The sequence below is a fragment of the Entelurus aequoreus genome, linkage group LG01, assembly GCF_033978785.1.
Source record: "Entelurus aequoreus isolate RoL-2023_Sb linkage group LG01, RoL_Eaeq_v1.1, whole genome shotgun sequence".
Classification (NCBI taxonomy): domain Eukaryota; kingdom Metazoa; phylum Chordata; class Actinopteri; order Syngnathiformes; family Syngnathidae; genus Entelurus; species Entelurus aequoreus.
Window position 1 is genome coordinate 5,080,380 of NC_084731.1, and position 17,031 is coordinate 5,097,410.

At 41.3% G+C, this 17,031-nt stretch overlaps 1 protein-coding gene across 1 annotated transcript in view; it reads left to right on the forward strand.

Moving 5' to 3' along the window:
* Positions 1 to 11,549: 11,549 nt before the first annotated feature.
* The window catches only part of LOC133653316 (proline-rich protein 36-like), a 6,260-nt gene continuing 778 nt past the window's right edge, over positions 11,550 to 17,031 (forward strand). Inside the window, exons 1-8 of the mRNA XM_062052470.1 lie at positions 11,550 to 11,561; positions 11,664 to 11,880; positions 14,623 to 14,995; positions 15,207 to 15,559; positions 15,680 to 16,005; positions 16,055 to 16,448; positions 16,492 to 16,830; positions 16,951 to 17,031. The exon at positions 16,951 to 17,031 is cut by the window's right edge and continues 258 nt beyond it. Coding sequence (XP_061908454.1) covers positions 11,550 to 11,561; positions 11,664 to 11,880; positions 14,623 to 14,995; positions 15,207 to 15,559; positions 15,680 to 16,005; positions 16,055 to 16,448; positions 16,492 to 16,830; positions 16,951 to 17,031 — 2,095 coding nt within the window. The remainder of the gene's footprint in view (positions 11,562 to 11,663; positions 11,881 to 14,622; positions 14,996 to 15,206; positions 15,560 to 15,679; positions 16,006 to 16,054; positions 16,449 to 16,491; positions 16,831 to 16,950) is intronic.

The window sequence follows — 17,031 nt, forward strand, 5'->3', positions numbered from 1 at the left end:
GTCATTTCCCAAACAAAATTCTGCTACACAAATACAAGGTTGAAACAACATGCACAACGTGTATTCAATGTCAGGTTTTGACATTGATTTGACCATTGAAATTTGATCATTTCCCAACCAATATGCTACCACAAAAATACAACGTTGACACAACGTTGAAACAACGTTGAAACAACGTTGAAACAACGTTGAAACAATGTTGAAACAACATGTACAACGTTTATTCAATGTCAGGTTTTGACGTTGATTTGACCATTGAAATGTGGTCATTTTCCAACCAGTATTCTACAACACAAATACAACGTTGACATTAAGTCAAAATCAGGTTGTGACGTTGATTTGACCATTGAAATTTGGTCATTTCTCAAACAAAATTCTACTACACAAATACAACCTTGAAACAACATGTACAACGTTTATTCAGTGTCAGGTTTTGACGTTGATTTGACCATTGAAATTTGGTCATTTCCCAACCAATATTCTAGAACACAAATACAACGTTGAAACAACATGCACAACGTGTATTCAATGTCAGGTTTTGACATTGATTTGACCATTGACATTTGATCATTTCCCAACCAATATTCTACCACAAAAATACAACGTTGAAACAACGTTGAAACAACATTGAAACAAAGTTGAAACAATGTTGAAACAACATGTACAATTTTTATTTAATGTCAGGTTGTGACGTTGATTTGACCATTGAAATTTGGTCATTTCCCAACCAATATTCTACAACACAAATACAACGTTGAAACCACATGTACAACGTTTATTCAATGTCAGGTTTTGACGTTGATTTGACCATTGAAATGTGGTCATTTTCTAACCAATGTTCTACAACACAAATACAACGTTGACATTAAGTCAAAATCAGGTTGTGACGTTGATTTGACCATTGAAATTTGGTCATTTCCCAAACAAAATTCTACTACACAAATACAACGTTGAAACAACATGTACAACGTTTATTCAGTGTCAGGTTTTGACATTGATTTGACCATTGAAATTTGGTCATTTCCCAACCAATATTCTAGAACACAAATACAATGTTGAAACAACATGCACAACGTGTATTCAATGTCAGGTTTTGACATTGATTTGACCATTGACATTTGATCGTTTCCCAACCAATATTCTACCACAAAAATACAACGTTGAAACAACGTTGAAACAACGTTGAAACAATGTTGAAACAACATGTACAACGTTTATTCAATGTCAGGTTTTGACGTTGATTTGACCATTGAAATTTGGTCATTTCCCAACCAATATTCTACAACACAAATACAACGTTGAAACCTAATGTACACCGTTTATTCAATGTCAGGTTTTGACGTTGATTTGACCATTGAAATTTGGTCATTTCCCAACCAATATTCTAGAACACAAATACAACGTTGAAACAACATGCACAACGTGTATTCAATGTCAGGTTTTGACATTGATTTGACCATTGACATTTGATCGTTTCCCAACCAATATTCTACCACAAAAAAACAACGTTGAAACAATGTTGAAACAACGTTGAAACAATGTTGAAACAACATGTACAACGTTTATTCAATGTCAGGTTTTGACGTTGATTTGACCATTGAAATTTGGTCATTTCCCAACCAATATTCTACAACACAAATACAACGTTGAAACCTAATGTACACCGTTTATTCAATGTCAGGTTTTGACGTTGATTTGACCATTGAAATTTGGTCATTTTCCATCCAATATTCTACCACACAAATACAACGTTGACATTAAGTCAAAATCAGGTTGTGACGTTGATTTGACCATTGAAATTTGGTCATTTCTCAAACAAAATTCTACTACACAAATACAACGTTGAAACAACATGTACAACGTTTATTCAATGTCAGGTTTTGACGTTGATTTGACCATTGAAATTTGGTCATTTCCCAACCAATATTCTACAACACAAATACAACATTGAAACCACATGTACAACGTTTATTCAATGTCAGGTTTTGACGTTGATTTGACCATTGAAATTTGGTCATTTTCCAACCAATATTCTACAACACAAATACAACGTTGACATTAAGTCAAAATCAGGTTGTGACGTTGATTTGACCATTGAAATTTGGTCATTTCCCAAACAAAATTCTACTACCCAAATACAACGTTGAAACAACATGCACAACGTGTATTCAATGTCAGGTTTTGACATTGATTTGACCATTGACATTTGATCATTTCCCAACCAATATTCTACCACAAAAATACAAGGTTGAAACAATGTTGAAACAACGTTGAAACAACGTTGAAACAACGTTGAAACAACGTTGAAACAATGTTGAAACAACATGTACAACGTTTATTCAATGTCAGGTTTTGACGTCGATTTGACCATTGACATTTGATCATTTCCCAACCAATATTCTACCACAAAAATACAATGTTGAAACAACGTTGAAACAACGTTGAAACAATGTTGAAACAACATGTACAACGTTTATTCAATGTCAGGTTTTGACGTTGATTTGACCATTGAAATTTGGTCATTTCCCAACCAATATTCTACCACACAAATACAACGTTGAAACAACATGTACAACGTTTATTCAGTGTCAGGTTTTGACGTTGATTTGACCATTGAAATTTGGTCATTTCCCAACCAATATTATAGAACACAAATACAACGTTGAAACAACATGCACAACGTGTATTCAATGTCAGGTTTTGACATTGATTTGACCATTGACATTTGATCATTTCCCAACCAATATTCTACCACACAAATACAAGGTTGAAACAACGTTGAAACAACGTTGAAACAATGTTGAAACAACATGTACAACGTTTATTCAATGTCAGGTTTTGACGTTGATTTGACCATTGAAATTTGGTCATTTCCCAACCAATATTCTACCACACAAATACAACGTTGAAACAACACGTACAACGTTTATTCAGTGTCAGGTTTTGACGTTGATTTGACCATTGAAATTTGGTCATTTCCCAACCAATATTCTAGAACACAAATACAACGTTGAAACAACGTTGAAACAACGTTGAAACAATGTTGAAACAACATGTACAACGTTTATTTAATGTCAGGTTTTGACGTTGATTTGACCATTGAAATTTGGTCATTTTCCAACCAATATTCTACCACACAAATACAACATTGACATTAAGTCAAAATCAGGTTGTGACGTTGATTTGACCATTGAAATTTGGTCATTTCCCAACCAATATTCTAGAACACAAATACAACGTTGAAACAACATGCACAACGTGTATTCAATGTCAGGTTTTGACATTGATTTGACCATTGACATTTGATCATTTCCCAACCAATATTCTACCACAAAAATAAAAGGTTGAAACAACGTTGAAACAACGTTGAAACAATGTTGAAACAACATGTACAACGTTTATTCAATGTCAGGTTTTGACGTTGATTTGACCATTGAAATTTGGTCATTTCCCAACCAATATTCTACAACACAAATACAACGTTGAAACCACATGTACAACGTTTATTCAATGTCAGGTTTTGACGTTGATTTGACCATTGAAATTTGGTCATTTTCCAACCAATATTCTACAACACAAATACAACGTTGACATTAAGTCAAAATCAGGTTGTGACGTTGATTTGACCATTGAAATTTGGTCATTTCTCAAACAAAATTCTACTACACAAATACAACGTTGAAACAACATGTACAACGTTTATTCAGTGTCAGGTTTTGACTTTGATTTGACCATTGAAATTTGGTCATTTCCCAACCAATATTCTAGAACACAAATACAACGTTGAAACAACATGCACAACGTGTATTCAATGTCAGGTTTTGACATTGATTTGACCATTGACATTTGATCATTTCCCAACCAATATTCTACCACAAAAATACAATGTTGAAACATCGTTGAAACAACATTGAAACAACGTTGAAACAATGTTGAAACAACATGTACAACGCTTATTCAATGTCAGGTTTTGACGTTGATTTGACCATTGAAATTTGGTCATTTCCCAACCAATATTCTACAACACAAATACAACGTTGAAACCACATGTACAACGGGTATTCAATGTCAGGTTTTGACGTTGATTTAACCATTGAAATTTGGTCATTTTTCGACCAATATTCTACAACACAAATACAACGTTGACATTAAGTCAAAATCAGGTTGTGACGTTGATTTGACCATTGAAATTTGGTCATTTCTCAAACAAAATTCTACTACACAAATACAACGTTGAAACAACATGTACAACGTTTATTCAGTGTCAGGTTTTGACGTTGATTTGACCATTGAAATTTGGTCATTTCCCAACCAATATTCTACAACACAAATACAACGTTGAAACAGCATGCACAACGTGTATTCAATGTCAGGTTTTGACGTTGATTTGACCATTGACATTTGATCATTTCCCAACCAATATTCTACCACAAAAATACAACGTTGAAACAACGTTGAAACAACGTTGAAACAATGTTGAAACAACATGTACAACGTTTATTCAATGTCAGGTTTTGACGTTGATTTGACCATTGAAATTTGGTCATTTCCCAACCAATATTCTACAACACAAATACAACGTTGAAACCACATGTACAACGTTTATTCAATGTCAGGTTTTGACGTTGATTTGACCATTGAAATTTGGTCAATTTCCAACCAATATTCTACAACACAAATACAACGTTGACATTAGGTCAAAATCAGGTTGTGACGTTGATTTGACCATTGAAATTTGGTCATTTCCCAAACAAAATTCTACTACACAAATACAACGTTGAAACAACATGTACAACGTTTATTCAGTGTCAGGTTCTGACGTTGATTTGACCATTGAAATTTGGTCATTTCCCAACCAATATTCTAGAACACAAATACAACGTTGAAACAACATGCACAACGTGTATTCAATGTCAGGTTTTGACATTGATTTGGCCATTGACATTTGATCATTTCCCAACCAATATTCTACCACAAAAATACAACGTTGAAACAACGTTGAAACAACGTTGAAACAACGTTGAAACAATGTTGAAACAACATGTACAACGTTTATTCAATGTCAGGTTTTGACGTTGATTTGACCATTGATATTTGGTCATTTCCCAAACAAAATTCTACTACACAAATACAACGTTGAAACAACATGTACAACGTTTATTCAGTGTCAGGTTCTGACGTTGATTTGACCATTGAAATTTGGTCATTTCCCAACCAATATTCTAGAACACAAATACAACGTTGAAACAACATGCACAACGTGTATTCAATGTCAGGTTTTGACATTGATTTGGCCATTGACATTTGATAATTTCCCAACCAATATTCTACCACAAAAATACAACGTTGAAACAACGTTGAAACAACCTTGAAACAATGTTGAAACAACATGTACAACGTTTATTCAATGTCAGGTTTTGACGTTGATTTGGCCATTGACATTTGATAATTTCCCAACCAATATTCTACCACAAAAATACAACGTTGAAACAACGCTGAAACAACGTTGAAACAATGTTGAAACAACATGTACAACGTTTATTCAATGTCAGGTTTTGACGTTGATTTGACCATTGAAATTTGGTCATTTCCCAACCAATATTCTACCACACAAATACAACGTTGAAACAACATGTACAACGTTTATTCAGTGTCAGGTTTTGACGTTGATTTGACCATTGAAATTTGGTCATTTCCCAACCAATATTCTAGAACACAAATACAACGTTGAAACAACGTTGAAACAACGTTGAAACAATGTTGAAACAACATGTACAACGTTTATTCAATGTCAGGTTTTGACGTTGATTTGACCATTGAAATTTGGTCATTTCCCAACCAATATTCTACCACACAAATACAACGTTGAAACCACATGTACAACGTGTATTCAGTGTCAGGTTTTGACGTTGATTTGACCTTTGAATTTTGGTAATTTACCAACGTTTATTCAGTGTCAGGTTTTGACGTTGATTTGACCGTTGAAATTTGGTAATTTCCCAACCAGTATTCTACAACACAAAGACAAGGTTGACGTTTAGTCAACGTCAGGTTGTGACGTTGATTTGACCGTTGACATTTGGTCATTTCCAACCAACAATGTGGATTCGACATGGATCTCAATTTACAAGTACATTCTTTTGCAACGTTGTTTCAAAGTCAGTTTCAAAGGACACGTATGTATAATCAACGTTGTATCAATGTCTTGTGCCTTCACTCTCGATGTGTTGTTTAAATGCATGATGTGATCACGTTACAGTGTTGCAGTTCAAGCCCATCACTCTCTGCAAGTCCCCCCCTCTGACGGGGATAGTTTTCATTACTGTAGTCAATCTGGGCCCGGTGGACAGCTCCTTTGCAGCACGGCGCACCTCAATATAATCCTTTTAACTAAAGGCCTGCCCCCCCCCACCACTGCCGCCTGTGCCCTTTCTCCCACACGGAGCCAGCCTTTTGTTCACCCGGGCACTCGCCCACTCGCTTCATGTCAAACTACGCTCTTGCCATTTGAAAAGAGGAGACGTCACCTTTGTCTCTAACCTTTCATGTGGCTTTAATCTGGGCTACGATATTGCACAGTGTGTGTGTGTGTGTGTGTGTGTGTGTGTGTGTGTGTGTGTGTGTGTGTGTGTGTGTGTGTGTGTGTGTGTGAGGTTCATCCAGTTTAGGGCTCATCAGGGTTAAATCAGTCTTCAAAAGAGCTTGATTGCCTGTGATTGGGTGCTGATAAGAGGCCAAAGGGCGTGGTGGCATTTAGGCTGATCTCTGCTGTAAATTCTCTATATTGATTTGCCATTATGAAAGACCTTCCCACCTGTTATTCTTCTTGGGTGATCTTTGAATAGAGGACATCACTTCCAATCAAGTCCCTTGTCCAGCTTTGAGTAATTTCATTTTAAGCTGTAAAGAATTTTTATTTTTTTTAAATACCGCATTTTCCGGACTATAGAGCGCACCACAATATAAGCCGCACCCACTAAATTTGAAATGAACATATATTTGTTCATATATTAGCCGCATCGGACTATAAACCGCAGATATACAGTATATGTTGTGAAATGAGTTATTTATTTACACAGAAATACTCTGTAAATGTTTATTTGCATTCCTTAATTGTTTCTAAACGGTGTCTGTAACGCTGCAGTAAAACGGCTGATCGGACAAAACAGAAGTCGTGGTCATGGACCCACTAGCTGTGGAAGTTAACTCTCCGATCGGCTAAACAGACTCAATAACTCCACGGTGACGTTTTTGGTGAGTTTACTGAGGAATTTGTGAAATTGAAACCACACAAAAAGAATGCCATCGTAAGTAAATAATGCTAACACAGACACTCGGAACATATTTTTCCGACTATAAATCGCAGTTTTTTTCATAGTTTGGCCGGGGGTGCGACTTATACTCAGGAGCGACTTATGTGTGAAATTATTAACACGTTAGCGTAAAATATCAAATAATATTATTTATCTCATTCACGTAAGAGACTAGACGTATAAGATTTCATGGGATTTAGCGATTAGGAGTGACAGATTGTTTGGTAAACGTATAGCATGTTCTATATGTTATAGTTATTTGAATGACTCTTACCATAATATGTTACGTTAACATACCAGGCACGTTCTCAGTTGGTTATTTATGCCTCATATAACGTACACTTATTCAGCCTCTTTAGACATTTTAAATTGCCTTTCAAATGTCTATTCTTGGTGTTGACTTGTATCAAATACATTTCCCCAAAAAATGCGACTTATACTGTAGTGCGACTTATATATGTTTTTTTTCCTTCTTTATTATGCATTTTCGGCCGGTGCGACTTATACTCCGGAGCGACTTATACTCTGAAAAATACGGTAATTAATCATTAATATAATTGGATATTAAGAGTATGTAAAAGTTTGACTCCTACCTTGTTTACTTCCGTGACAACCTACTTAAATTGTTGTAATTGATCAGAAATATCAAGCAGCTAAAATGCGCCAAACATGGATAAATGTGGAGAGTGTTTAGCATTTTTCCCATCATGCCTTGTAACGGATTAAAATGGGTTTAATTTAGATTTTTTTTTTAAATTTATTTAATTTAAAAAAAATCCACAATGTTCAGTGAGCTGGTTATTTTATGTGTGATTATGTGTGTTGACTTTTTAATTTGGTTACCTTTTTTTTTCTTCCTGTGCCATGAATAGGGAAGGTTGTTCGGATTAGGTCATATAAGCGAATGCTGTGCAGTGTACACATGATCGCACAAATCATGGTCACTGACCTGAATTATTCACACCTCAGAGGCCGGTCGGGTTGTAGTTTGGTTTCGGAAGTACAAACAGGTTTAGTTATATTGTAAAATTTACAAGAGTTGTTTGGAGTGATGAATGAAGAATCCGTACGAGTCGAAAGACAATTACAACACTCCTGTGGAAAAATAAATAGATAAAAAATACGACCTGTAAATGGAAACACACCTGCAGTGCGCGAACACTGAAGCACAAACAATAAAACAATTTCTAGGTGTACTTACTTGTTTTTTAAACTATTTTTATTTTGGCTGTTGTTGGAGAAAAATCCATAAATTAGCCACATCGTTTTTTTATACAGCAGGGTTCAAACTGTCGTAAAAAAGTAGCGGCTTTTATTCCGGAATTTACAATACATCGCCATTATTATTTAAGTCATGAGGCTTGAATATTTTAGCAGAGTTGTTGTCATAACAGCATGAAACCGACGTTACACCTGCAACACCATATGAACCTTTTAGGCCACCACTTTGTTGTTTTTATGACCATTAAAACCATGTTTAAAAAAAGTATTAGTATTATTATTTAAAACAAATATATAAAAAGTTAATTCAGGGAAAAAAGACAGATGCAGGAAATACCTAAAATGTTTTCCACAAAGCCCCGTGGAGGGTTCCAAGGAAGGACACATAACTTTTTTAAGGTTCTGAATAAAAGTACTTTCACCATTCACTGTGGCATTAAAGTAGAGCTTCTCCATTATTTTCTAACACACACCCCTTTAAGAAGAAGAAAACGTTCAATCTCTAAGCCCAGAAACAGTTTTTATCCAGCCCTCGAGATGAGTTTGCTTAGTATGAAGGGAAGTATCTGCTGTTCTAAATGTGTCCACTGGATGTCGCAATAGCACTTCTTTGTATCCCATGACTTCCGAGGGGGGCGGAGCTATGTGTTGTGTCAATAATAGGAGAATAGAGGCAACACTTCCGTGTTTGAACACTACAAATCACGCTGCTTATTAGTGGTAGTACACAACATGTGGATTGTTATGTTCATGCCTTGATTATGTTTTTGACATTTCCACCCAAATAAATACTTTTGATCATCTGTACATTTTCTGTTGTACTTATGACTGCATGGGGACACATTTTCTGGGCGCACATAAATATGCTGAAATAACACGTATCCCCTTCTAACTTCCTGTGTGATTCATGAAATGAGTCCAAAATTCACGAGTTTTGTTGTAGATGACGCTAGATATGTACAGAATAAACCACATGATATGAGTATAAGTACATCAGTTAAAAAAATAAGTAAATAACCTCCTGTAATTTGATTTTGATATTATTAATTTCAACACATATATTTGCCAGGCCATATTCAAGAAGGATATTTAAAGAGAAACTACATCGTGTGAGACCATGTCGCCAACCCCGGAAAATCGCTCAGCTGCCCCAGCAATGAAATGTGAGTTCATATATTTTATTTCTTTATTTTTTCACGTTTAATATATTTTTTGCAATTTTAATTGTGACAGTACCACATAAGATATGTTTTAAATGCCTACTGAAATGAAATTGTTTTATTTAAATGGGAATAGCAGATCCATTATGTGTGTCATACTTGATCATCTCGCGATATTACCATATTTTTGCTGAAGGGATTTAGTAGAGAACAACGACGATAAAGTTCGCAACTTTTGGTCTCTGATAAAAAAAAAGCCTTGCCCCTACCGGAAGTTGCGTGATGTAATCAGTTGTTCGCCTCCTCACATTTTCCTATTGTTTTCAATGCAGCTAGAGCGATTCCGACCGAGAAAGCGACGATTATCCATTTAATTTGAGCGAGGATGAAAGATTCGTGGATGAGGAACGTTAGAGTGACGGACTAGAATGCAGTGCAAGACATATCTTTTTTCGGTGTGACCGTAACTTAGGTACAAGCTGGCTCATTGGATTGCACACTCCCTCCTTTTTCTATTGTGGATCACAGATTTGTATTTCAAACCACCTGGGATACTATATCCTCTTGAAAATGAGAGTCGAGAACGCGAAATGGACATTCACAGTGACTTTTATCTCCACGACAATACATCGGCGAAGCTCTTTAGCTACTGAGCTAACGTGATAGCATCTGGCTCAAATGCAGATAGAAACAAAATAAATAAATCCCTGACTGGAAGGATAGACAGAAGATCAACAATACTATTAAACCATGGACATGTAACTACACGGTTAATAATTCTCAGCCTGGCAAAGCTTAACAATGCTGTTGCTAACGACGCCATTGAAGCTAACTTAGCAACCGGACCTCACAGAGCTATGATAAAAACATTAGCGCTCCACCTACGCCAGCCAGCCCTCATCTGCTCATCAACACCCGTGCTCACCTGCGTTTCAGCGATCGACGGCGCGACGAAGGACTTCACCCGATCATCCGTGCGGTTGGCGGCTAGCGTCGGCTTACGCGTCTGCTATCCAAGTAAGTCCTCCTGGTTGTGTTGCTGCAGCCAGCCGCTAATACACCGATCCCACCTAGAACTTTCTTCTTTGCAGTCTCCATTGTTCATTAAACAAATTGCAAAAGATTCACCAACGCAGATGTCCAGAATACTGTGGAATTATGAGATGAAAACAGAGCTATTTTGTATTGTTTTCAATGGGGTACCGATACTTCTGTTTCACTGGCTACGTCACGCGCATACGTCATCATCCGAAGACATTTTCAACCGGAAGTTTAGCGGGAAATTTAAAATGTCACTTTATAAGTCAACCCGGCCGTATTGGCATGTGTTGCAATGTTAAGATTTCATCATTGATATATAAACTATCAGACTGCGTGGTCGGTAGTAGTGGCTTTCAGTAGGCCTTTAATTGCCGATATAAGTGTATTGATTTTTAAATGCACCAGAAAATAACCCGTTTTGTACAATGCCCAGTAGTGCGTAAATGTGTTTGTGTATAGTATTTCTCCAGCAACGGTCATGCGGGGACATCAATTATGGTATTTTGAGAGGTCATCATTGAAGTCGGACATCACTGAAGGCCTAGGTGGGAAACGCACGGCCTGCCACTGGTGCACTGCAATAGTAACAAGAAGATACCATGAATCGATTTAAGTGGACCCCGACTTAAACAAGTTGAAAAACGTATTCGGGTGTTACCATTTAGTGGTCAATTGTACGGAATTTGTACTGTACTGTGCAATCTACTAATAAAAGTTTACAATCAATCAATCAATCAAAGGTGTAGTGGTGTGTTATCACGAGGAAGGTTTAGTGCCCTTGAGGTGTCCACATGCATCCAATGTTGCCCATAAAATGACGTACCAGGTATACTTTTACGGCAACAATAGTCACACAAATGACATTACAGACCCATTCATATAAAGCTGGTGCATTGGTTTACAAGTAAGATGTTGTACGTATTACCAGAACAACAGTGATACAGTAGAAGCAACATTAACCCGGGAGCTTCAGTACCCTCCAGTTGTTACCATCACCAGCCTGAATGTCCCCCCCCCGCTTCCCTGCATCTGTTTCTCTATTTCCCAATTACCAGAGGAGCTTTATCCCGCTCCCATCATCCCTCTCCAAAACGGTCCCGGCTCGGCCCTTGTCTTCTCGCATCCTCCTCATGACTCCCTGATTGGTAAGAAAACCTGCTTCGCCCGACCCTCCACCCATCTTGCCCTTGACCCATCTCCAGCCACCATTCATCCGGGGGTTTTTTTTTAGAAGTCACACGGGCTCGCTTAAGTCGTCCGCCGTTTGAAGCAGGGGGCGTTATCAATCTCTCTGCAGAGAATCTCTCCCACGCCGACCCCGAGGGTTTTTATGCATGCGTGCCGGGTGTTGAGAGTGAGTGCACCCGGTCCCAAGTAGACAAGGCATTTATTCACTCAACTCTCAAAGTGTGTCTGTGGTGTGGAGACCATAGCTTCAACAGTCTTGCCCTCTGTCCTTCTTCCTCGTCCTCGCTCTCTCTCTCCCGCTCCCGTCTTTCACATTTTGCCATGTTAGCATGCGCAACAAGCAGCCAAAGCTTTGGCCCTTTGACAGACGTTCTGTGGGGAATAAGATGAGTGAGAAGAGAGGAAGACGAAGGAGATGGAGTCACTAGTCAGAGTGGCGCCCTTGAAGGGGCGACTCGGTTTTGGAACTTTGGAGGGTTGCCAACTCCCTGGAAAATAAAATAAAGGGACACCTTGCAGGGTTGGTCGATAGGATAACTTTGTGCCTTTTTTTTGTTGTGAAAGGAGGTCTGTATTATTTGCAAAGGTTGCAATTGGAGTGTTTTTGTTTCAGAGTTGAATCGACTCAACTTTGTCAAGAGAAGAGGAGAAATATAACCTTGGAGGAAAATCTAATTTAAAACATCTGCATGCACGTACGACACTTAAACATTTAGTACAAACCCCGTTTCCATATGAGTTGGGAAATTGTGTTAGATGTAAATATAAACGGAATACAATGATTTGCAAATCATTGTATTCCGTTTATATTTACATCTAACACAATTTCCCAATATGTGGAATTCCATTATGGAACGGATTAAGCCCTATGTGTCAAAGTCAAGGCCATCAGGCCAGCTCCGGTCCCCGGGATGATATTTGATTAGCATTAGAAGCGGCCCGCAGGCCACAGCCGCCTGCTGCTGTTTTGCACGCACCAATACTCCATCAGTGTTGTCGCTAGGAATTTTCTAAATGGGGTCCACTTTTTTTGTAAGCGTTTTGAAAACAAATGATAAATGTATGCATTATCCTGTTATATCTCACATTCTATATTGTCTTTTGGAAAAAGGTTGTCATAAATGTTACTTAATTCATTAAAAAATAAAATAAAAAAATTGTTATGCGTATGTGTGGGGGGAGATGTTGTCAGCGCTGCCTGCAGGAGCAAAGGTCACCGCCTCTGTCCACGGTGCTGAGGACAGAGCACCATCAGACGGGGGGGGGGGGGGGGGCGTGGCACTGCTGACGGCGAGACACAGCTGGCAGGTGATTAGATTCCACAGGTGGTACGTGTTAATCCAATCATCTGTTGTTTTTAGCAGTAAGTGGCCGGGAGCAGAAAGACAGAGAGGATACGGACGTGTTCTGGAAAGTCGCGTCCTGCTGGAGAGAGAACTTGGTTAAAGCAATTGATCATTAAAACTTTGTTAAAACGGCACGCTTGGCTCCTGTGAAGTGTCTGTCAGTGGGACCGCTAGGGAGCGACTTCCACAATATGTAAATATATTCAGTTATAAACATTCATTCACTTTCTTCTTTCCTTCATGGATCTAAACTTTACCACCGCCGGTATTATTTTCCTATATTTTTATTGTAATTTTTTCAGAATGTGTTTGTTTCTATTTTTGGCCAAAGCAAGACAAAGAAAACAATATAAAGTTGTCTTTATTTTTTTGGTTTTAATGCCATGATTTTAATAGTCGGGCCCCCATGTGTCCCCTGAGCTAAAATGACTTTGACACCCCTGGATTAAGCAATGAAGTCAACCAAAGTTCTAATGTGATTCAGTTCAAGAGACTGTTCAAACGACAAGTGTTCACAAAGTACAAAGAAGAAGAATCTTGATAAACATCTCGGGAAATGTTCCTGAATGACATTCTGACCAAAAAATTGCATTTGTGTACAAGTTCATTTTCAATATGCAAGCGATTTTTCACCTGTAATTAATCATGATTAATCCAAATTCCAAAATGTGGTGAATCTGATTTTTTTTTTAAATAGCTGCATTTGGGCTTGGTGTTGGGTTAGCAGCAACAAGTGTCATGTTGGCATGTGTTGATGTGAGGTACTTCATAAGATTTCACTTGCTTGAGGCAGACGTGTATAAATATATATTTTTTTCCTGGACATAGCGTGCAGGTTACGTAAACATTCTTCTTGCCTTTAAGTTCAATGAGCGAAAAGTAGTGCCGATACTTGCAGTTTGAGAACGCTACCTTTGAATTTCCCTGGATGCGACTCGTCCCAATTATCGCCAGCGTGATCCGCCCACTCAGCGTTTTTAGTGAAGTGAAGTGAATTATATTTATTTAGCGCTTTTATCTAGTGACTCAAAGCACTTTACAGTGTGAAACCCAATTTTATTATCCATTATTACCCCCAAAAATGGGATTTGTTTTACCCTTTCAATGTCTACTCTATTTGTAATTGTGATTGACCTTCTCTTCTGTTGTTACCGTATCATTTTAGTTTTACTGAGATTCAAAGAGTCTGTTTTTGTCAAACCGTCTGTATAGTTCATTAATTTATTCTGTTACTATTGGTATTAGACAGTAAAGGAGCACATAGCTGCCACTTCAGAGGCACTTTTTCTACATACCGTAGTAAAAAACACAATTTCAACATCTATTTACGCCATTGTTTTCTGGGGTGGCCAGAGACAGGAATCAGACCCAACAACGCAACCAAGAGAGCCAACTGCGCCCTAGGCTGCCCAAGACCAAAGTGGTCGACCCATGCTCACCCACCCATGACTCCGCAAAACTCCTCCATCCCGACGCCCAACGCCAGCCCCGCATCCCCCTCCCCTCCTTTGCATCCCCTCCGGTCTCTCCATACAGACTCCGGGGTGATTCCACGAAACTTGTCCATCCCGACGCCCAACGCCAGCAAAGCAGGCCCCAGCCCTCCGGTCTCTCCACACAGACTCTGGTGTGACTCCATGAAACTCCCCCATCCCGAGCTCAACGCCAGCCTCGCAGCCCCCTCTCCTCCTTCACATCCCCTCGAGTCTCTCCACGCAGACTCCGGGTGAATCTATGAAACTCGTCCATCCCGACGCCCAACGCCAGCCCCGCAGCTCCCTCCCCTCCGGTCTCTCCACACAGACTCCGGTGTGACTCCACGAAACTCGTCCATCCCGACGCCCAACGCTAGCAACGCATCCCCCTCCCCTCCGGTCTCTCCACGCAGACTACGGTGTGACTCCATGAAACTCTTCCATCCCGACACCCAACGTCAGCCCCGCAGCCCCCTCTCCTCCTTTGCATCCCCTCCAGTCTCTCCATGCAGATTCCGGTGTGACTCCTCGATACTCATCCATCCCGAAGCCCAACGCCATCCCCGCAGGCCCCTCTCCTCCTTCGCATCCCCTCCGGTCTCTCCACGCAGACTCCGGTGTGACTCCACGAAACTCGTCCATACCGACGCCCAACGTCAGCCCCGCAGCCCCCTCTCCTCCTTTGCATCCCCTCCAGTCTCTCCACGCAGATTCCGGTGTGACTCCACGAAACTCGTCCATCCCGACGCCCAACGCCATCCCCGCAGCCTTCTCTCCTCCTTCGTATCCCCTCCGGTCTCTCCATGCAGACTCCGGTATGACACCATGAAACTCGTCCATCCCGACGCCCAACGCCAGCCCCCTCCCCTCCGGTCTCTCCACGCAGACTCCGGTGTGACTCCATGAAACTCATCCATCCCGACGCCTAACGCCAGCCCCGCAGCCACCTCCCCTCCGGTCTCTCCACGCAGACTCTGGTGTGACTCCACGATACTCGTCCATCCCGACGCCCAACGCTAGCAACGCATCCCCCTCTCCTCCTTCGCATCCCCTCCGGTCTCTCCACGCAGACTCCGGTGTGACTCCACGAAACTTGTCCATCCCGACGCCCAACGCCAGCAAAGCATTCCCCAGCCCTCCGGTCTCTCCACACAGACTCTGGTGTGACTCCATGAAACTCCCCCATCCCGAGCTCAACGCCAGCCTCGCAGCCCTCCTCTCCTCCTTCGCATCCCCTCGAATCTCTCCACGCAGACTCCGGGTGACTCTATGAAACTCGTCCATCCCGACGCCCAACGCCAGCCCCGCAGCTCCCTCCCCTCCGGTCTCTCCACACAGACTCCGGTGTGACTCCACGAAACTCGTCCATCCCGACGCCCAACGCTAGCAACGCATCCCCCTCCCCTTCGGTCTCTCCGTGCAGACTACGGTGTGACTCCATGAAACTCTTCCATTCCGACACCCAACGTCAGCCCCGCAGCCCCCTCTCCTCCTTTGCATCCCCTCCAGTCTCTCCACGCAGACTCCGGTGTGACTCCACGAAACTCGTCCATCCCGACGCCCAACGCCATCCCCGCAGCCCCCTGTCCTCCTTCGTATCCCCTCCGGTCTCTCCACGCAGACTCCGGTGTGACGCCATGAAACTCGTCCATCCCGACGCCCAACGCCAGGCCCCTCCCCTCCGATCTCTCCATGCAGACTCCGGTGTGACTCCATGAAACTCATCCATCCCGACGCCCAACGCCAGCCCCGCAGCCACCTCCCCTCCGGTCTCTCCACGCAGACTCTGGTGTGACTCCACGATACTCGTCCATCCCGAAGCCCAACGCCATCCCCGCAGGCCCCTCTCCTCCTTCGCATCCCCTCCGGTCTCTCCACGCAGACTCCGGTGTGACTCCACGAAACTCGTCCATCCCGACGCCCAACGTCAGCCCCGCAGCCCCCTCTCCTCCTTTGCATCCCCTCCAGTCTCTCCACGCAGATTCCGGTGTGACTCCACGAAACTCGTCCATCCCGACGCCCAACGCCATCCCCGCAGCCTTCTCTCCTCCTTCGTATCCCCTCCGGTCTCTCCACGCAGACTCCGGTATGACGCCATGAAACTCGTCCATCCCGACGCCCAACACCAGCCCCCTCCCCTCCGGTCTCTCCACGCAGACTCCGGTGTGACTCCATGAAACTCATCCATCCCGACGCCCTACGCCAGCCCCGCAGCCACCTTCCCTCCGGTCTCTCCACGCAGACTCTGGTGTGACTCCACGATACTCGTCCATCCCGACGCCCAACG